This window comes from Amborella trichopoda, chromosome 4 (genome assembly GCF_054954075.1).
Source record: "Amborella trichopoda isolate Santa Cruz 75 chromosome 4, AtrichopodaSantaCruz75HAP2 v2.0, whole genome shotgun sequence".
Classification (NCBI taxonomy): domain Eukaryota; kingdom Viridiplantae; phylum Streptophyta; class Magnoliopsida; order Amborellales; family Amborellaceae; genus Amborella; species Amborella trichopoda.
Genome location: NC_142339.1, coordinates 24,232,915 through 24,256,040, shown reverse-complemented (window position 1 = coordinate 24,256,040; position 23,126 = coordinate 24,232,915). Strand labels below are relative to the sequence as shown.

Here is a 23,126-nt window from a genome sequence, read left to right as displayed (position 1 = left end):
AGAGAGAAAATGCATGAATTTTTTAGAGAGATAAACTATCTCAAATTTAAAATTTTAGAGAGAGAAGCTATCTCAAATATTAAGTTAGAGAAAGAAAGTATCTTAAAATTTTAGAGAGAGGAATTGGATTAAATTTAAGAGAGAGGAACTGCTTAAAATATTTTAGAAAGAAATATCTCAAAACATTTTAGAAAGAAAAACTATCTCAAATTTTTAGTTTTAGAGACAGGGAGAGTATATTAAAATTTTAAAGATTAGAAATTATATCAAATTATTAGATAGAGGAACTACCTGAAATTTTTTATAAAGAGAATCTATATCAAATTCTAAGTTATAGAAAGATAATATCTTAATACTTTAGAGAGAGAAACTTTATCAAATTTTAGATAGAGAAAGTACCTGAAATTTTTAAAGAGAGTATTTCAAAAAATTTAGATTGAGAAACTATATTAAATTTTAAGTTTTAGAGAGATAAAATACATCAAAATTTTTAAAAAAAAACTACCTGAAAATTTTAGAGAAAGAAAATAACTCAAAATTATAGTTTTAGAGAGAGAAAATATCTTAAAAGTTTAGAGAAAGTAACAATAACAAATTTTAGAGTGAGAAAGAACCTAAAGTTTTTTAGAGAGAGAAATTATTTCAAAATTTTTAGAAATAAACTCTCAAATGTTAATTTTTAGAGAGAGAAAGTATATTAAAATTTTAGAGAAAGAAACTACCTAAATATTTTAGAGAGAGAAACTAACTTAAAATTAAAGTTTTAGATAGAGAAAGCATCTAATTTTAGAGAAAGTAACTATATCACATTTTAGAGTGAGAAATTGCCTAAAATTTATTAGAGAGAGAAACTATCTAAAATTGTTTAGAGAGATAGATTATCTCAAAAATTTTGTAGAGAGAAACTATCTCAAATTTTAAGTTTTAGAGAGAGAAAGTATTTCAAAATTTTAGTGAGAGAAACTATCTCAAATTTTAGAGAGAGAGAGTATCTAAAATTTTTAGAGAGAGAAACTATTTTAAAATTTTAAGTTTTTGAGAGAGTGTATTAAAAGTTTAGAGAAAAACCATATCAAATTTTAGAGAGAGGAACTTTCTCAAAAATTTTAGAGAGAGAAAGAGAGGATTTGTATTTCTCAAAAAAAGATATTCCAGGCAACCCAAACTAAAAATTTGCATTTTCTTGATTTCTACGGATGCAAACCCACAACATATAACCCCGGTCCTCATTCTAATGCTGGTTACTACAAAATAAATTTTGGAAAAGTATTTTGTGATGGAATTAGGGTTTCATGTAATCTCCTAGCACTTACTGTGGCGAAGATCCATAATACAAGTTTAGAAGAGAGTCTTTCTCCCCACTGTACTTCCGATCCTAGGGCAAGGAAAAAATTGGGGACAAGTAAGAGAAGACATAGAAGGTTTGGAAGTATCCAAAAAGCCAATATAATATGAGAGAAGTTTATATAGAACCGAGGCTCTAAACAATCAAATTTGAACCTATCTCAAAAATTTCACTAGCAGAGGTTCTTTTGATGCTCAAATATCATCAAATTGATTATCTCGACATCAAGATGCATGTATATGAGAAAAAAATGGATTTCAAGTTTTGGAATTTGTGTATTTTGCAACACATTTTTAGACGGTCAATTTTCAAGATTTTCAAGTTTTTATAGATCTATCGATCTACATTATTTTTTAAGCTTTAAATTTTATAAATAAAGATGAAAATATATTTTAAGGCTATCGCAAATATTTTCAGAAACCACATTTCTCGACACTATTTGAAGGTAGGCACTAATTTGATTATTTAGAACCTAAGCTCTATATAAACCGCACCGCATGTAATATTATATACCGAAGGATGAAAGAAAATGTCATATATATAAAAGATGGGAAATATAAACTCCTAATTGTCTTGTAGTAAGATAATGTATAAGTGGTGAGGTCTTGACAAAAGATAGAAGAAATATTTGTATAAACAACGCACCGTTGGTACGTGATTTGCTGCAAAACAGAGTTTAAAAATACAATTATTACCTAAACCGCTTCCTTGCCTAAATCGCTTCGTTGCGCGGTCAATTTGTATGCCGGTTCCAATTTGAATCGCCAGATTTGGTGAAGCAAAAATAATATAGAATAATTTGAATCGTCGTTCCATTTTAAGGCTGCAACGAGGGTTTGAAAACTCACCGAGTCAGGCTGGACTCGCCTGGTTCGATTCAAGAATCGTCTGCTATCGCCCATTGCAACCAAGGTTTGAAAACTCACCGAGTCAAGCCGGACTCGCCCGATTCGACTCTGGAATCGTCTGCTACCACCTATGTCCAAAGAGAACCGGGCGATTCACAATAGTGAATAGCGAGTCTCACCAAAAAAACTTGAGCATTCTAGTAATTTTTTGGGTTTACACGTGGCCGTCTCACAGGATAACTCACCTCACATGTCTGCCCCTCGTTTTTCTACACGCGCAGTACAATATCTATTACACAGGAATTTATAGAGAACAAAAGGACGTGCATCCTTCGATGTGGGATAATTCCCACAAAAAATCATTAAAGCAAGACGATTAAATATATATTATTATAGAAGCTAATAAAATCACATTAGGCGACGTGGTGATGTTGGTTGATAACTTCGATTTTTCAGTGGATATCTAGAGTTCGAACCTTAGCACGCGCCCTCGTTTATTTTTTTTGTCAAAAAAATAAACAAAGGTAGAAAATACTGTTGTAAAAAAATAAAAAAATAAAAAATAAAAAATAAAAGGCTTTCAATGTAAGATAAAAAAGATAATACAACATTTTTTGAATTTATAACAAGTATTTCTTGCAAAAAAATAAAACAAAAGGCATAAAAAAATAAAATGTACTTTGGCAGCATCATTTTTTTATTTTTCTTGTAAAAAAAATAAAAAGTAATACAACAAGCAAAACCAAATGTAGTACAACATCTTCTTCTTTTTTTTTAAAAAAAAAAAGAAGATGATCAACAAGTATCATATATTTCTTGTAAAGAAAAATAAAAGATAACTCAATAAGTATTTTTTGTAAAAAAAATAAAAGGTATTTCTTAATACAACCTAAGAATAAATGGTCTAATTATATTTTTTATTTTTATAACATGATGGTCTTTAACATAAATTTAGTAATATTAATTTAAAGATAGAATACATACAATGAGGCCATTTGAAATCTCTCTCTTTCTACTAACAATCTCTCCCACTAATTTATTCTAGAAACCTAAAAAATTAAAAAATAATTTCTACATTGATAACCAAATATTTTATTTTATTTATTAATTTTTGTATTATAAATCATGTAGTGTACTATTTTTCTTACAGTTGTTAATAATACATTTTAAATTAGATGATATTATAAAATATTCTAGATTTGTTATTATTTATATAATAAAATAATTATAAAATATTGTTGGTATATAATATTATAGTTAGTTAGGTTGTAATAATTTGGGTTTTTTTAGCGAATTAGGGTTTTTTGCCAATTCGAGATTTTAGTGGCCAATTTTTCATCGATTTAATCAACTCTTTATTGTAGTCCATATATGATTATATACTTAATCCATGATAATTCTATGATTTCTTTTGTACGATGTAAATTTAATGGTCAACATAAGTTCATACAGGGAAAGAACATATCAATATTCATAAATTGATGAAAACAATAAAAGTTAAGAATGTAGTACCCCCATTTTTTATTCGATTCTTAAAAAACAACATTTATAATGAATTTTAATAACTTTTTTGGATTTTTTTTAAAGCTTAATCCGAGCGATTCGACCCGATTCTCGATCCGGATCGTCGATGCGCCGATCTGGATCTGTTTTTGGGATGCCCGATCACGGTCACCGATCCGTTAGTGGTTTAAAAAGCGGATCGATGACCCAGAACAAGCATCTCAAAAACCCATCCGGATCGGGAATCGGCCGGATTAAACCTTAAAAAAAATTCGAAAAAATTATTAAAATTCATTATAAATGTTGTTTTTTAGGAATTCAATAAGAAATGAGGGTACTCCATTAAGAATTTTCATTTCTTTGCATGAATATGCGAATATTGATATGTTCTTTCCCTACATGAACTACTATTTACTATTTAATTTACATCACACAAAATGATAAACATAGAGTTATCATGGATTAAGTATATCATCATACATGAACTACAATAAAGCATGCAATTCGTAACATATGATCTAAAAAAAAAATAACAGACGACGTCGTTCTTCATCTTAGTCACGTTGATGCCATTGATTGAATTCGCGTGATAATTCATTGACTCATTCTAAAAACGAATCATCCAAATTAGTGGGCACCTGACTATACCCAAATCCCTGAGTATTAGTGTTTTGTTGTGGTCCTAATCCAAAATCCCGAAGCTTGTCTTCATGCTCACCTACACTATCGTGCTCATCCTTATCCTCTTGTTGTTGGGACTCGATATGTGAATAATTTGGCTGGAATTGGGTTGCCTCAGAATAATCATCTCTCTCATTTTCCCTTAGACCCCCTTCTCACTCTCCCTCATTAGGTGCAATATCATCGACATCTCCGACGAATTGTGGATATGTTGGCGGGCTGCTTCCTCTTTCATGCTGCTCATCACCTTCTTCAAGATCTTTGTTACCGATAGCCTCAAGGAAGATCAATAGTATAGAACAAAAAATTTACATTGATATAGTATCAATAAAAAATATATTTACAATGGTATAGAAATTCACAATGCCAATACATATGGACTTGTCACAAATCTTCATTTCGACAAACATGAATTAGTTCCTACTGAGAAAAAAAAATATTTATGCAACATTATAGATAAAAAAAAGTCTGTATAAATCACAATTAGAATCAAGAAAAAAATTACAATAATATAGTCATCCATAATGCCACTACACGTATATTTGACAAAAAAAACATTTACAATGATATAGTCATTCACAATGCCACAAATAAAATTTACAATGATATAGTGGGCACAATCCCAACTCAATTGAAATGGTCACAAATAGTCGTACATCTCAATTACAAATATGCAAGATAATATAATAAAAAATGCAAGCTCCAAACATAGCTACAACTCAATTATCAAGAACATACATTTTTTGCATTAAAAATTTAATAATAAAATTAAAAAATACAAGATAATATAATTATCATACATGTCATGATTTTTTTACAATGATATTCACTTTAATTCCTCATGATAATACAGTTTAACAACATGTATTTTTTGCATTAAAAATTTAAAAATTTTAAAATACATTTTTAATGCAAAACTGCATTAAAAATATAATACAATTTAACAACATGTATTTGGGTTTTTTGCATTAACAACAAATTAAAAAAACAGTTTTGCATTAAAAATATAATAACATGCATAAATAGTCTATCAACATGCAATTTTTTGAACTAAAAATTTAACAATAAAAATTAAAAATATTATCTAATTCCTCATGATAATTAAAAACTGGTCACAATTTTTTGAAAAATCACTATTTTTCAAAAAAATTGGTCATGAACTAAAAAAAAAAAAAAAAATGCAGTTCTTCATAGACCTACCTAACATCAGTCATTCCAACTCAAAAATCCGCCTCAAATCGAATACATTACATCAAATTGAATACATGTTTTGATAAATAATACTATAAGGAATCAAAGCGCTATAATATTAACACATTATTATCAAAATATTAAATAAAATAGATTGAATTTGAAGGGAAAAAAAAAATGCAGTTCTTCACTGACATCAATCATTCAATCTAAAAAAACAAGCTCAAATTGAATAAATCAGATCAAATTGAATACATGTGATGATAAACAACACTATAACGAATCAAAACTCTATAAATTTAACACATTATTTGCAAAATATTGAGTAAAATTGATAGAATGGCGGAAAAAAAAAAAAAAAAACCGCTGTCTATTTTTTCTTCACAGACATTAGTCTTTTTTTCTCAAAAATCAAGCTCAAATCGAATAAATAAAATCAAATTGAATACATGTGATGATAAACAACACTATAACGAATCAATACCCTATAAATTTAATACGTTATTTGTAAAATATTGAGTGAAATTGATAGAATGGCGGAAAAAAAAAAAAAAAAAACGCAGTCCATTTTTTCTTCACAGACATCAGCCTTTTTTTCTCAAAAATCAAGCTCAAATTGAATAAATAAAATCAAATTAAATATATGTGATGATAAACAACACTATAACGAATCAAAAGCCTATAAATTTAACATATTATTTACAAAATATTGAGTAAATTTGATAAAATGGCCGAAAAAAAAAAAAAAAAACGTAGTTCTTACCTGTTTTTTGTGCACCCGTGGCTTCAAATTCAAATTTGATATGTATTCGTCCAAAATACTCACAAATTATGAACAAAAACTTATGAACAACACTCTTATGATCAATAACCCTCAGATTTTATAAAAAATGATGCCCTCTTTTACTTGAAATCAAAGAAATGGCGGAAACCTAAAACGTTTTTAGGGTTCTTCACAGATCCAAATTTTTTTGATCAAAATTGGTGATTTCTACTACCTTTTATTTACGGAAATGGCTGAAAAATTTAAAATAAAGCCTACAAGATTCGATTATAAAGCTGAAAAAGATGAAAAATGATAAGAAAATGACAAAAAACCATGAAAATCGTGAAGAACATTGTACAGCCCATGTTCTTGGACGCGTCACAGTTGAGACTCGGCGATTTACTATTGGGAATCGCGCGGTTCTCTCTAGACACGGGCGATTCCCGATATTGTAGTGGAACTGGCACGGGGTCTGTCGATTCTCGAGTCGAACCGGGCAAGTCCAGTTTGACACGCCGAGTTTTCAAACCCTGGTTGCAACCTTTAATAAAACTTGGGAGTCTAGGGTTTTATTGAGATTAATGACTTTTAGAAGTCTACATGAAATATTACATAAAATTGAAATCGCTCCATCGGACAAAGCCTCCATAAAAAAAATTATTTCTTTCGTTTTTTTGTGCTTTTTTCCTTAAGAAAATTTTTTAAAAAAAACACAAGAAAAATCTTTCATTTGAAGTTTACAATATATGAAGGGAACTCTTAAATATTAGCCAAAAAAATTCTTACTCTTGTGGTGGTATACTATCCATTTACTCCCTCGAGCAACACATATTCTAGGGATATCTTTTTTATCTCAAATTTTTGGAACGTGATATTTAGAAATCGACAAATGACTGAAAAAAAAAAAAAAAAAATTTAACTCTCACACTCGATATGCTTAAAAAAAAATCGTCCCGTACCATAATCGCCAATTTTTTGAGGGAATAATCCAGGTATTTATGAACTCAAAATTCAATTTCTTTTTTATTTGAAAGTAATTACCAAGTTGATTAGATGAATACCAAAACCTCAAATTAAAAAAAAGACTCCCAAGTTAGTGTTTTACCTGAAAAAGTAAATATATATAGTGTGCACCTGATGGGAGCATAGTATATGCGCTTTCGTGCCACCTAGCCTTTAATCAAGATAGCCAAAAGGCCACTCCTAAATCGGCAAAGGGTTAATGTCTTCTACTCTAGAATTGCACGTGTCATTTCAAGCACATGCGGACCACAAAAACCTTGCATAATCTCGACCACATTAAACGTGAAGGTTAAACGAGCGTATGTAACTGTAGCGGCCTAATGAAGCATTGTTCGCAGTTTCCTCCATAAATGCCCACTTGTCCAAATAAATTGACCATGGAGGCTCTTTTTAGCTAAAATATACTCCACTGGAGAGTTACTGTCTACATACCCACCTATAGTTTTAGACCCTACATTTTAGGGAAATAATCTCTTTAATACATAAATTAATTTCAATAAATTTTTTTAATTACATCCTTTAAGCACTTGAAAAAATAATATCTCCAAATTGAATAAATATCTAATTTTCAAAATGCTAGATTTAATTATGAGAAAACTCAAACTTTAAAAGGAAGAAGTTCATAAGATGTTGCAACCTTAAAATGTAACATTAAGGTGGGCTTCAAAAATTTATCATATCAGGTTGCTTAAATGTTGGAAAACCTTCAAATTGATCATCTAGACATCGAGATGTATGCATATGAAAAGGAAAAAAAATTTTGATGCCTCAAAATAGTATATCTTGCAACAAATTATCTAGACCGTTAATTTTCAAGATTTCCAAGTTTTTATAGATCTACTTGATTTGAACTATTTTGGAGTTAAAGATTTTACATCTAGAAATGAAAATAGATTCCCGAGCCATCCTAATAATTTTTTACTGAAAATTTTTATATTTACAATAAAATTTGGAGGTGTGTCTTAATTTGATTATTTAAGAATGCAACCTTATACAAATTACACCCCTTTAAAATTCTTTTTGAAAATAACCGGTTAGTAATTCTAAAGTGGTTATCAAAATTTAAGATTGAAAAAAATTCGGACGGCTGATTCATTGATCTGAACATGTTTTTAAAGTGCCTGATCAAAATCATCAATCCGTTTTTTAAATCACTAATGGGAGTAATTGAGAGAGAAGAAGTAAGATATGTTCCAGAAACTACTACTAGAGGTATGTTCTGAAAACTACTAGATCCTAAGCACAACTCTTAACAAGTGTATAGAACAAAAGGTAAATTGTTTCATGCGGGCTGATGGATGTAAATAGGTGGTCTACCTAAAAACAAGTGTAATTGAGTGTCCAAATATTTTCTCAATGTAACTATCATTTCCTATTGTCAAATTTTTTTTCTTTTTTTATATTGATGATTTCCATGTTAAAGATTATATATTTTTTAAAAATATGGATCAAATTATATTTTAAAAAATACTTACTACCAAGCCCGCATGGACTGGCCTCATAGAAACCAAGTGCAAAAAAAAAAAAAAAAAAACAAAAAAAAAAACGAATTTTTTCCTAGTAAAAAAAAAAAAAAGCTCCAAAAACAATAAATATACGTACTCAGCGATAAATCTCTTGTGGGGACCTTTAGCCCTACCACCTACCTCCGCCCTAATATACGTGTCTGAATCTTTCTTCTCATCTATCTTGTGTACCGGACTGAAATTTAGTCCCAATTTTGGCTAGAAACTTCCAAGCACTTAGTAGTCAATTGATTAGTGACCGCATTCGGTCAAAGGGAGAATTTTGAAAGAAGCAACTACACCATATCTCCATTTCTTTTTTATAGAACAGACAGTGCCTCGCTGGCTCGTCTTTGAACTCCAGCCACACTAGACCTTCTCTCCAGAATCCATATCATCTCTCTTTCTCTCTCTAGGTTCTGTAACCAAACCCCTTTTCTCTCTCTAAGACTACACCGTTTCTCTCTCTAAAATCTCAACTCTTCTATTCACTGTGTTTCGGCGTCGTGAAGGGGTGGGGAATTTGGCCGGGCTTTTATTGGCACAAAGTCTCTTTAAATGATTGCCTGGTTTTAAAGAGCAGCGGGTCGGTCAGTGCTGGTTGTTGCTAAAGCAGTCAGTTCGGTTACTCCTGCTCATGTCCTGGGTCTAGAGAGAGAAAGTAGAGAGAGTGTGTGTGTGTGGAGGATCATCTTGGGTTTCAAACGGCCATCGTCTTAATTGCTTCGATGTGTAACTGTGTTCATTATCTCTCCTGCGTATCGACTACCTAAGTAGCAGAGAACAGTGACTGGTACTTGAGCAACGAGTGAGGGGAACACGATGGCAGAGTGCAGCTTTCTTAATCTCTTTCAAGGAACTGGTTTGGGTTTATTGCTACTTATTTGATTGCTGCTGCATCTAAAATAGGAGAAGTAACTCTGTGTTATTCCGAGTTCAAGAAAGAAGGATGGAGGGCTCTCATTCGTCTTCGTCCACGGCTCCGGATCGTCACGGCGAACACCTCGGCATCAACAGACAGTCCCATAAGATATCCAAACCCACCAAAAAACCGAGCTCCATACATCATCAGCAGCAACAGGCGGCAGCAGCAGCGGCAGCCAATATGAACAACGCGAAACCGCAACAGGCGGCGGCACAGCCCCCTGTGTACAATATAAATAAGAATGATTTCCGCAACGTGGTGCAGCGGCTGACGGGCTCGCCTGCCCCGCAGGACCGCTTCTCAGTTCCTCCACCAATCCACCCTCCCAAGCCCGCAAGCCTCCGCCTCCAGAAGATCCGCCCTCCTCCCTTGGCCCCCATCGTTACCAACAAACCCCAAACCCAAACTCCCCCCCCCTCATTTCCTAACTCCGCCAAAAACCCTAATTCCTCATTGTTAGGCCTTCCCAATAATAATCCTCAAGCTCGACCTCCTTTGGGTCCACTTCTCGCTCCGCCTTTCCCACCAAATGACTCAGCGTGGGCAAATATGGCTGAGTCGCCAATGACTGCCTATATGCAGTACCTTCGATACTCAATTGTGGACTCTGGGTTGCAGCCGGGCACGTTTCCCCCACCACAGTCACCGGGTCTGCCCCCGCTACCGCAGCGTTTACCATCACCACGGCAGAGTAGTCTGCCTCCTCTACTTCCATCTCCGACGTCTCAGTTCTTGTTACCTTCACCAAGCTTGTATTTGCCCCCCCTTTCCCCATTCCCGCTGCCGTCACCTGGTTCACAGTTTCCACCGCCACATGCCATGAATTCCTTCATTCCCTTTTCCCCTACTTCTCAGTTTGGGATCCCTGGGGGTGGCCTTCCCCTCCCTCCTTCTCCTGGTTTTATGTTCCCGTTATCACCAGCTGCGAGGTTCTCACTTCCCAGCCCAAAGTGGAGAGACCCATGAAAAAAGTAACTCGTCTTTGCCTATTTGGTGCTTTAAAGGATATTGAAGGGGGAAGCTTTGCTGGCCTGAGCCGTTAGCTCATTACTGATTTTTTCTTTGAGGTAAATCCTTTCCCCAGTGGAGTATACAGAGTTTTGGCTTTCTGAGAGTTCCTTTGTACATGGGTATTCTTTCTCAACAACCTTAGAGGATGTCTATCTTATTTTGCATATTCAAATCTATATATGTTCAAAGTTCATATTGCTGAAGTTACTAACATCTTGCGAACAAGAACGCCTGAAGCTGCTGCTATGGTAAGTGTACATTGAACTGATATCAAACATATTTCAAAATGCATCAGTTGGCTTTGCAGGTATTTGTCCTCATGAGACTAACATATGTAATTGAACTTTTAAAGTCATCTTTTATATTATTCACCATGGAATTGGTATTATTTGTCCTGTTCATCTTTCCATATTATTCCATGGTGTTGTGACAATTGCATCTTGTTTCATTTATCAAAGGTCAGCTTTTATGTTGAAAGTGAGCAAGTGAGCAATATCTGAAGTTGTGAAACTCAGTTTGCTAAGGAAACAAGAAGGGGTTGTGTTATGGAGCTTATGGACTTGAAACATTGTCTATACTTGGGCCTCAAATAACTTGTTAGGTGATTAATTTATTGGCTCGATTATATAAAAGTTTTTATATACGTGAAAGCGGGGGTTTGTAGGTCATCATGTTTTTTTTTATTATTTCCTTGACGGTCAGACTGATGGAGCTTTTTCATCATTGTTTTGCTTACACTACTTTGATCTTGTTGTTTCACTGAATTCAAATCACACATCAGTTGGTTTCTTCTGTTTCTATCTTGCTAGATATATGGCTTCTCTCTTGAAGTAGCAACAAGAGTGACATGATTGGGCTGGGTCATAAAGACCCCAAGTTTTCACTAAAATTTCAAGTTTCTTGAAATAACCATTTCTTCTTCCTTTTCAAGTTCTTATTGTTGACTTCTATCTAACATGCAACTTTTCTCCAAAAATATTCTACGTTTGATTACCATAAAAAAAAATTCTAGTTTTGACTGTGATGGTCACCATTGTTCAAAAAAGCGGATCGCCTAGCACCTAGGCGGTCCAAAAGGCCAACCTAGGCAGCAGTCACTCGGTGGCCACCTAGGTGGCACGGAACCCGCCTAAGTCAGCGCCCAACGCCTAGCTCTAGGCACCGGCCCAGTGCCTGCGTCCCGTTTAAGGGTGGAAATGAGTTTTTTTGAAATATAAAGGCTTTTAAGGACGGGTTTTCGATTCATTTGAAACCTAAACCCACAAGAACCCATTTTAGAGAGAAAGAAACCTAAAAAAAACTTAATTTTGTGATTTTCATTGGATCGAAATGTTTCTCAAAGTTACGGAAAATGGATCTAAGCATCACCTAGGTAGATTAAATTTAGTTTTGGAGTTTTTTAATCCTATTAGAGGGTGTTTTTTTATTATTTTAGCACTAGAAAACATTTAAGAGGTGGGAGTTTGGAGTTCGAGTAATCAAAGTAAGTGCAAAATTTTATTTTTTAGATTGCTTGTTTTATGTTGAGATGTCTTCTTCAGGATCTAGTTGAAGTGGAGATTCGGGGTGGAAATATGGATATAATCTGAATCCAAATGATAAATTGCATTAGATGTAATTATTGTGAAAAAGATATAAAAAGGGGCATAAACCGGTTTAAGAAACATCTTGTCGGTATTAAGGGGGATGTTGCCTCTTGTAAAAATGTTCTTAAAGCTATCAGAGAGGAGATTAAGCAATATATGAGTTATGTAAAACAAAAACAGGAACAAAATCCTTGTCATTTGAATAGATCTATTTTTGGTTCTTCTAAAAAAAGTGATCCGGGTTGGAAGTAAAGTTATAACCCAAAACTAAACGATAAAAATTGTATAAGATGTAATTTTTGTGAAAACGATACCAATGGGGGTATTAACCGATTCAAGAAACACCTTACCGGTATGAAAATGAATGTTGCTTCTTATGCAAAGGTTCCTGAAGCTATTCGGGATGAGATTAGACAATTTCTGAATTTAAAAGAACCAGAAAAGGATGAAAATGAGCCTTGTTCTATGAAAATGCCTTCTTCATGTTTTTCTAGAAGTGGTGATCCAGGTTGGAAGTATGGTTATAACCCGAATGACAAAATTCATATTAAATGTAATTATTGTGGAATGGATACTAAGGGGTATTTACCGGTTTAGAAAACACCTTACCAGTATTAAGGGGGATGTTGCCCCGTATAAAAATGTTCCTGAGGCTATCAGGGAGACAATTATACAATATTTGAGTTCAGGGAAGGACAAAAAGATAGACAAGGGTAGAGCAGCCAAGACTCCTAGGGCCTCATTTACACATACTAGTAAGAGGGAGGTAGAAGAAGAGGAGGAAGATGCAAGTTCAGAAGAAACAGAGGAGGACGAGCATTATATTGAAGAGGAAGATGACTGATGATGATGGCCACGAATCTGATGCATATGATGAGGCTTACCCAATTTGTTCTGATGATGATGATGATGATGATTACTGAACAATGAAGAGTTGAAGGTTCTTGAGTGCTTGACTCTTGGTGTTGAGTGTTGACTATTGTGTCCTATATATTTTTTGAATTTCTTTATATTTTTTTTTCTTATTTTTAGTTTCTACTTTCTAGTTTCTACTATCTAACTTTTGTGTGTACAGTCTAAATTATCAGTGTATGCTTGTATGGTTTTACTGTTTTAGCATTGAATGAAAATATAGATTTTGATCTTATGGATTATTAAAATTCTCTTCTCGACTTCTATCTTTTTTTTTTTTTCAACTGGGTGCTTGCCTAGGCCTTGGGCGGCCCGGACCCCCACGGCCGTCTAGGTGCCACCTAGCGCTTTTTGAAACACTGATGGTCACTTGTTGCACATTGTTTGTTATCCAATTGAAAATCAAATTGGGTCAATTATTCTGATAAAATAAGAAGTAAAGGATGCCATAGCGACAGAACAAGAAAAAAATACAAGAAAACCAGTTTAAAGATTAAGTAAATAAAAAGACAAAACTGAAAAACCAAGGTGAGGCTCGAGAAAACTGTAAGTAATTGGAAACGTTTGCATTTTCTTTTGCAGTTCTTTGTTGTTGCTTTGAATTTTGAGCACATGTTGACACATTGGTGGCAAGTGCACATTTGGTCATCATGTATGTGTATCTATGATACTTCAGCATCATCATAGCCTTTTCCAATTAATTGGGTTCTGCTATACAAATTCTGGTCCGCTAATCTGCTCTATTAATGGCCATACCCTCCGTGAGCTCATAAGTCCCCATATCTTTTTGGACTACTTCCAACCACGTCCTTTTGAGCCAATCCCTTGCCCTTTTCAGTCTACTTGAACTAACTTGCACCTCCAAATCGGTATTGTACTTGGTCGGTGCCACACATAGCCAGCCCGTCTAAGTCTACTCTCTCTCATCTTATTGCTTATTGGTGTCAGTATGATACTTATGCTAGTTATTTCCAGCTTTAGTTATGCTATGAATGAAGCTTCAAGGCTCATCTCATGTGAAATGATGGATGCAACTCAATCAAGTTCTCTTATGTTGAGTGTGAAGTTACTATGATCTTGACATACACATAATCCAATTCGTGTCTTAATGCTTCTTAGTCTCGTCAATATTAATTGCATTTCCTCTTTCTTAGTCAGCTTATTTCTTTCCTATAAGCTTTGGGACTTTATTTTTATCAGAAAAGTGCAAGTGAAATTGTAATGCTAGTTGCGTTGAGTACGTTACATTTTGGATGAATAGTGCTGGACCATAGTTATCCAAAGCGATTCGAAAACCAAATTGACATAGGAAATGCAAGCGCAGAGTCGTTGTTGGCTGGAGGATTCCTGTTTTTGGAATCGACATCCGTACAAGAGGAAGCGTGGGGGATGAGATTTCTATTTATAAGAATCGAGATTCGTTCATAAGATAATCAATATCCTTACATAGATGGAATCGAGATTCCGAGCCTTATGGAATCGTGTTTCCAACCTAGCTGGATTCGACCAATATGGAATGGAGATTCCTTCATTTATGGAATAGGGAATTTGACATCTTTGGAATCGAGTGGGAATTGAGAGGAAAAATAATACATGTCTCAATGCCATTCGTTGATCGACATTGCTATACATGCATGTTTGCATTATTTGTAATATATTAAAAATAACATCTTGGATTTGCAATCTCTCCATTGGATTAATACAATGCATACTTAAAGAATTAAGTAGAGAACGTGGACCACCACTTCAATTTCTATTGGTCATTTCATTCCAAAAAAGATGACTACGTTTTGTAGCTTGAGATTGAGTGTCTAGCGTTAAGAAGTTCGATGTCTTGAAAACTTCTATTCTATATATCTCAGAAAAAAGCAAAAAGAAAAAAAAGAGAGAAGTGCTAGAATTCCGGTAAATGTGGTAACTAGTTTCAACCAGTGTAGTATTGAGATTCACTAATTATGGAATCAAGAATCAATAAATATTGCAAACGAGATTCTATAAGTATTGGAATCGAGATACCTAAAATAAAGAATCGAGATTCTCGACTTCACGGAAACGGGTTCCATGAAGATTCCTAGTCAGAATTGCCGAATCGGGGTTTTGAATCGGAATGGCAACCTTCAGTGATAGATTCAGGAATGGCAACCTTCAATGATAGATTCGGGTAACTATGTACTGGACTATTTCTTAAGGTGCTTGATGTTGTATTATTTCTGGGTGATCCATTATTTGCTGCTGTACTGTGGAATGGTTCAGTAGGTTGCTTCTGACATTGTCTAATAGTTGCAATGCTGGCTGTTCCATCTTAATTTGCACAACTCTTCACTTGAGGTATCTCCTTGTTAGGCTTCAAAGGAATTACGTTCGAGATTCCCATCTAGTACTTTTTTGTTCTTGTAGTTTAGACTTACATTGTGAACTATGAACCTTGTGTCATAATTGAACATTTGTCTTCTTTGAACTGTTTCATCCGGCATATTCTTGTTGCATCATAACTTGTTCACTTACCAATACTGGAGATGGAAAAGACTTTTGGGGTTTTCCTCTTCTCAAGTTGGCCTTATCATAAGCATCTCCAATACCATCCTTCCATGTTGTTATCATCTGATATGTCATTCCCAATCCTCCCTTGAAAAATTGAAGTTATCTACTACAATAAATAATAAAATGCATTTCCGTTACTACCTCTGAAATACCTATCGCATGGTTGTAAAATTGTAGCCTGCTGGAAAATTCTTTTCTAAACCTTCAGGTTGTCCCTGCAGCTCTTAAAATGGCACCATTAGCTATCACGGTCAGATAACATCATTGGAGCCCACATTACCTACGTTGTTTTATAATTGTCTTTCGAAACATTTAAGCAGCATACAGCCTTTTGAACTGGACAGATGGCCAAGGTTTTTATAATTTACTAGACCCTTCTCATCACATTCAAAGTCGTTTCCCCCAAAGGTTCTGCATCTCTTTCCTGCATCGATCTCTGTTATTGGAGACAATATTCTTTATACAATGGTTTGATTTATCACATCCAATTGCTTCCCAAAGCTTAATAGGAGAACCATATAAACTGCCTATTTGTTATTCATCCATTTGGCAAGAGGTATGAGTTATCAATGTGGAGTATATGGTTTAGTTCTCCTGTTACTGCACTTGTAAGGCTATATGGTGATTCCTGTATGACCAATCGCTATTGTTCTTCTACAATCATTTTCCCATTCGATTCTAGTATTCTTTTTAGAATCACCTTGTTCAAGTCCTTTTATTCTTGAGCCTTTTTTCGTGATAAGTATTTTCTTAGTCATTTAGACCAATATATTCATACTGCACGCATGCTTCTCATGACTATACTGTAAGTTGTATTGACCCACTAATTATGTGAACTGGGAAATGATGAGATGAGCCATAGAGAACAAAAAATCTTTGAAATAAGATTTAATATTAGGTTATTCTGTTAAATTTTTTGTGAGTTGCTTCTGAAATTTCAGTCTCATTGTGACAGTGGAGGAAAAACCACAAAGTCAACAGATATGGTCTGAATCAGTTTGAGTTGGTCAAATTGTAAAAGTTGAGATGTGGATTTATGTCTGATCTACAAATCACATGTCTGAAACTGAAGTTCGGAGAAGTTGAAACTGTGGAGACCCAGAGTTAATCACAAAATTACGGTGAATAGAAGTCGTAGATACCAATTTTGAAATGCGTTTCTACTGAGGTAAATGCAATATTCGTTCATGTACATATGGGCTACACACTTGCATTTACTGGAAGGCGCTGGTACTTCTGGTGGTAAGCAATGCATTTTCCAAGTTTTGATCTCAGGGATCGGCCATTTCTGAATGTCGGAAAAACTCAAAACCATGGAAGTCTGCGGTGAAGCTAGATCATGTTTAGAAACTTTCACAGGAATTCTTTGTCATATTTGATTGTGCATATAAGACAGTTTCAAGGTGAACATGTATATGTAAACCTCGTGGGCTGTTTGTTGGAGCCCTTATATCTACAGTAATCTGATGGACCTGTGCCAAAAAAATGGGACTTATCGCATAGAAGTCTTAAGGCTGCATTAGGGAAAGCTTCCAGAATGTAATCTGGGCTGTAATGCACGAGATAGTTTTGGTGGTCGATGCTATGTGGTATGGGATGCGCAATTTCATGTATGCAGTAATGCAGAATGTCACTAACAAACACATTTTGCATTGTATTTGAAGGGATCCCTGATCCCTTTTTCTCAACCGTGTGGGGCACCATCAAGTGCTACTGCTAATCCATTATGGCCAACAGCGTCTCAACTAAAGCCTATATCTTTGTAAATGTTGTCTATTATATGCATTAAGTCTGCCCTTTCATGGATTTGTATGAGCTTCCAAACTACTCCATTGCCATTGCAAAAGAATTGTGAGACCATCTATCCCAGCATATATTTACTATCTAACCTGTTGATGACTAGTTGCCCTCAATTAGATTAGGAATTGTTCTGAATAAGGGGGATGAATTTTTTTTTAAGAGCATTACTTGACCATGTCGAGTCTTTAACTTGATAGTGCCTTAATGTTGCAGTTGAGAATCTTGTTTGTGTTTGGGATCAGACCCAGATGTTTTGACTGCTCATTATTATTTTTTTGTATTTGCATGTCATGGTATCTGACTTCCACTAACCTTTCCCATATGTGGAGGATGCACTGGTAAACATGATGGCTTGACAAAGTAACAAAATGAATTGTGTACCCTATCGTAGTTACTCTTGCCACTTAGAGGTGATTTATTCCTTATCACCAATCCTTGGTGCCCGTGCCCTGTTGGTAGAGCATCACAATCATGCTATCACATCTGAGAATCAAGTTGGTATGGTGGAGAGAGAAAACAAGTTGATTTATTCCTTCAGTTTGTTATGTACATAGTCATGTTTGTGATGGGACATGCAGATGTAAGAAAACAACTCATAGTCTCAATGCTATATATATAGTCGTAATTGTATTTGTTCTTTTAAGCATTGATACAAAATTAGTAGTGTGGAGCTAGGATTTAAGCTTTTGGGGGAGGTTTGCAACTTAATGAGTTTCAATTCCTACATTAGCTGATCCAGTGGGTGGCTCAGTGTTTAAAACTGCTGCAGATCAACTCAGGACTCGCCTTAGTTAATTTGTCTCAAGGCAGAAGGCGAGTCGCTTGTAAGTCCCATGGAAATACCACCAGAATTAGACAGGTCTTAGACTGGGCAGTTTCATAATTTCTTCGCATATTCGTGTCACAACAAGTATCAATTTGCCTACACTTGTGTCTGGATTTCCCAAGGGATAGCTTTTCAAGTTCATCATGTAGTCCATTAAATTTATGATAATACCTCTGTTAAAAAGCTAAATAAGTCATTGCAAGCCTTATGTACAATGAATCATAGTTACCGGGAGCGGGAGCAGGACCGTCGGATCGAGAGCTGCCTAAAGCTCCAAAGCTCAAGGAGCGAGTTTCGGTGAGGGTAAAAGTTGCGAATCAAGATCCTGTATGAACAGGGAGCGCATTCCTGATACATTGGAATCAAGATCCTTATTTAACAGGATCGCGTTGCATGTAAAATGGGATTGTGTTCCCATCCTCATTAGGATCGCGTTCCCATAGACAATAGGAACGAGATCCCATTTAAAGTTGAGTCGCGCCCCCATCTAAGAAAAATGCGTTCCTATTTGGAATGGATTGAGCTCCATTCAAGGTTGGATTGTGTTCCGCTTAACTTAGAGCCAATCTCCACATGTCCTCTCTCTCTCTCCCTCTCTCTCTCTATCTCTCTCTCTCTCTCTCTCTCGACTAGACATTCACCACCTCTTCAACCTCCACATCCCTGATCCAATGGACTCATATGCCAAGACGCGCCCCTCTCCCTCTCCAACTTCATGAACACATTCATCGACTTCACAATGAGTGGACTTTTTCTCTCTCCTCAGAAAGCACAACAACAACAAAAATCCACATACCCATCTCAACCTCGCTTGCTAGCAGTTGGGGATCTCCATGGCGATCTCCAAAAGGCCAAACAAGCTCTGAAAATTGCTAAAATCTTCAATGAGAACGATCACTGGATTGCAGACAACTCCATGGTTGTGAAGCTTGGTGATTTCCTTGATAGAGGAGGAGAAGAGCTCAAGCTGCTTTATTTTTTAGAAAAACTCAAGTAAGACGTAGAGAAATCAAATGGGAAGCTGTTGATTTTACAGGGAAACCATGAAAGCCTAAATATACAAGGGGATTTCAGGTATGTTATAAAAGCTGGTCTTGACGAATTCAAGAATTGGGGTGACTGATTTTCTATAGGAATTCAAATGAAAAACCTTTGTAAAGGATTGGAAGAGCAAATTAACATATTTAATGGAGTAACCAAAAATTACCCCTCAGGAATTAGGGCTAGAATAGCTGCTTTCAGTCCTGGAGGCAAATTTCTAAGCGTTTTTTAGCTGATAACCTACTGTTTTAATGGTGGGTGGCTCTGTTTTTGTTCATGGTAGGGATCCTCCCCAAGGATGGAGTTCCGGGAACGTAGGGATCGCGATCCTGAAGTTCTGAGAGCGGGGATCTAATTTGTTCGGGAACCTGTTCCGTGGGATAGTGGGAGTGACATCCGTGCGGTAGCGGGAGTGAGCTCTGTTGTGAATGGAATCGAGAATCCTAAAAATAGGAGCGAGCTTCCAAAAAGTTGGGAACGGATTCCGGACGAGATCCCGGCCACAGAGCGCCGGTGCTGGGTTCCAGAGAGGGAGCGCTACTATAGTTGGGCGCTCCCGGTAACTATGCAATGAACCCCTCAGTTAATCATTTGTTTGATTCTATTGATAAGTCATGTGGCAGGATATTAGTCTTTTGCTCTGACATCCTTGAATTGTTTCCATGACCGATGGGATATACCCTAATTGCTTGAGTTTTTTGCAATCACATGGCCTTGTAGTGGAAATGATGGGATGTTGAATTTTCTATTGTTCCTTAATCTGATGGATCTTATCTTGTCGGTTAAGTTGTTTATATAATTAGCATTTTATCTTCTTTCTACTGGTTTCTTTATCTAGAATGCAAGTTTGGGAAACTGATTGAGAAATGCCATAATCAGGCAAGATTTTCTGCAGATTCTGATAAATATGTTAAATTCTCATAAATATATTATTCATGTTTCTTATGTTTCTATGATTGTGAGATATTATTGAGTAAAGAAAGACAGTTGCCTAAGTTTAAAAAAAAAACAAAGAAGAAGAAGGAAACACTGTTGCTTATTCAATAGATTTGCCTAACCTGTGGCATATTGGCTAGTCATCTAAATTCCAAACTATTGAACTTTTGGTGACTATCTGGTTCTATTCTTGTTATACATGTATGCAGGATCTACCCCTTCCATCTAATTATGTTCTTGATCTCCTGACTTGCCCATGAATATATTTATTAATCAAAGATCACAAATTTCGTCTTGTTTAAAGTTCTCATAAATGTTTCGAACCAAGTTTTGTAAAAAGATTTAAATAATTCGTCCAGATAAAGAGGATGTATTTGTTTTATGAATTTCAAAAATTTCTATTAATAAATGGTGTTATCTTGCAAAGTGTTATTTGAAAACTTTGAGAACTGTCGGGCCTCTTGGAAAGGTCGCTTTCTCTCTTTGAAGGGAGGACTTGCTCTTATAAAGGCCACACTCTCTAGCATTCAAGTTTTCCATCTATATTTATCCCAAATGCAAATTTTGATTTTGAAGAAGTTGGAATGCTTAATGGGGAATTTCCTTTGGTCTGGGGCTAGTGGGGACAACAAGTACCACCAGTTAATTGGACCGCTTTCTGTAGACCCCAAAATGCTGGGAGTTTGGGGATAAGGATGCTAAGGGATATGAACATGGAATTGCTGGGAAAGTGGCTGTGGTGCTTTGTCACACAAGAAACCCAACTTTGGAGAAGGCAATCTCACAAGTACTGTGTCAATGATTCTGGTTGGCTTCCAAAGGGTTCCACTGACCCTGTGTTGCTAGGTGGTGATACCGGTCTCTTCGTGCATAAAACCTAAAAATTTAACAGAGACTCAAGTACACCTTTATTATGTACACTTTCTCATAAAAGTATAGCCGTATCTCACATATACGATCACTCTCACAGATTTACAGTAACAAAAGAGGACCAAATACACCTCAAAGCATCCCCAACATGACTTCCATTCATTTGGACACAATGAGAATGCATAGATGTAATATAATTTCCACTTATGTGAAAATCAGCGACATATAATTATCATATAATGACATCAAACACTTTCTTGTATAATTACAAGTCAAATGCAATCTCGCTCATTAGAAAGAATTCCACAAATGTGTGCAAGAGTGACGTAAACTATGGGAATCCAAGCCATAACCAATTTTGTTTGGTCCCTTCCATGAGACTTATTAAACCCTATTCTGGATTTCCGCCCTGATGGCATAAGTGATCCGATCCCTATCACACTCTTTATCATGGGAAGCATAAAGTGAACTTCAATCAAACACTTTAAGGTCACTTCGGTGACTGTTTTTACAGAAGCAAGAGAGTGAAGATAGGTAGGTGGTGCGTGGTTCCAATTGAAGGCCACATAGGTGCAACACAATGAAGCATGGAGGGGGCTAATGCTAGAATTAGGATAGCATGGAAAATGAACCAAAATCACCATGAGAGAGATTTCCTTGCTGTAAATGATGGTTTAGGGGCAGGTTGCAACAAGATGATGAAGCTTTAATGTTGGCTTTATGTTCCAAGATGAAGGTAATGCACCATGTAAATGTATGGAACAAGGGGCTAGAAATTCATGATCATGGCAAGGACCAAGGGGCCTCATTCTCACTCTACAAATGGCATGCCTGCTCACTCTCTTCTATGTCATGCCATTCACTTCTTTCTCCTTTTCTTTCTTACTCTGGCATGGTGACATTGCTTTGGGATGGGTTTAGGTTTAAGTGAGAGAGGTGACTCCTATTTATAGGCTTTGAGTAAGAGTGGGTAGAAGTTTCTCTTGAGGATCATTTAGGGCCCTTGATCTTGGAAGCCATCCATTCCTTGGCTAGCTATCATTATCCCCTGGCAAACAATCGCGACGAAACATCCCTCTAATTTGAACTCAATTTTCCCATCAATGAACATAGATATTTCTTGGTGAAATGCATGTGATCAAATTCAAAAGTTTGCATGAAGTTACAATTGTCCATGATAAAATTTTGATGTGTGAGAGCGATCAAGTAAAGATGGGTGTGCCCTTAAGTTTCAAATATTATTCTCTGTGGAGTTTTTAAATTTGAAATCAAGATCTTTTCTCTCTTTCTTGTATATGGGTTTCTCATATGATTAAGGAGAGCATGAGCAGTGTCATACAAGTGAGTTTAATTGCCCATAAGCCTTAGGGTTTAAAGCAAAATATCAAACCCTATGCCCTCTGCTATAAACCAAGCCCATGTGCAACCTATGTGCAATATTAGATTGCCTGAATCAACAACATTCTTACTTAAATAGGCAACCCACCGCCTTATGAATAGCATCACATTGATGACACCATGATGATGTTATCCACGTGCTCAAATAGTGGGGATCACTTACGGGCCCTCCTTTGGGACACATGTGTGGCCCATTGGCCATTTGGGCCTCATATTTGTCAAGGCACCTGTCTGTCCTTATTTAGAATTTTTGAAAACAATTTTTAGCTCATTTAAGCCTCCATAAAATTCTATAAAAATCTCAAAAATCACCAAACTTCATTTTTGGGTTCACTTTAAAAAATAAATTAATTTGAACAATCAGAAAAATCATCATCATCATCATCGCCATCATCACAGAGCCTCATAAAAATTCTGG

At 35.5% G+C, this 23,126-nt stretch overlaps 1 protein-coding gene across 3 annotated transcripts in view; it reads left to right on the top strand.

Annotated features, from left to right (window-relative positions):
* The first annotated feature begins 9,211 nt into the window (after window positions 1-9,211).
* Window positions 9,212-23,126, top strand: part of LOC18425305 (VQ motif-containing protein 9) — a 42,940-nt gene continuing 29,025 nt past the window's right edge. For 2 of the 3 annotated variants that reach the window (XM_088863892.1, XM_006829869.4), the window contains exon 1: window positions 9,212-10,854. In XM_088863892.1, the coding sequence (XP_088720018.1) occupies window positions 9,812-10,753 (942 nt within the window). In that variant the 5' untranslated portion in view covers window positions 9,212-9,811 and the 3' untranslated portion in view covers window positions 10,754-10,854. Of the gene's footprint in view, window positions 10,855-11,261; window positions 13,530-23,126 lie in introns of those variants that run through there. The other variant, XM_088863893.1, reaches the window with a different exon arrangement.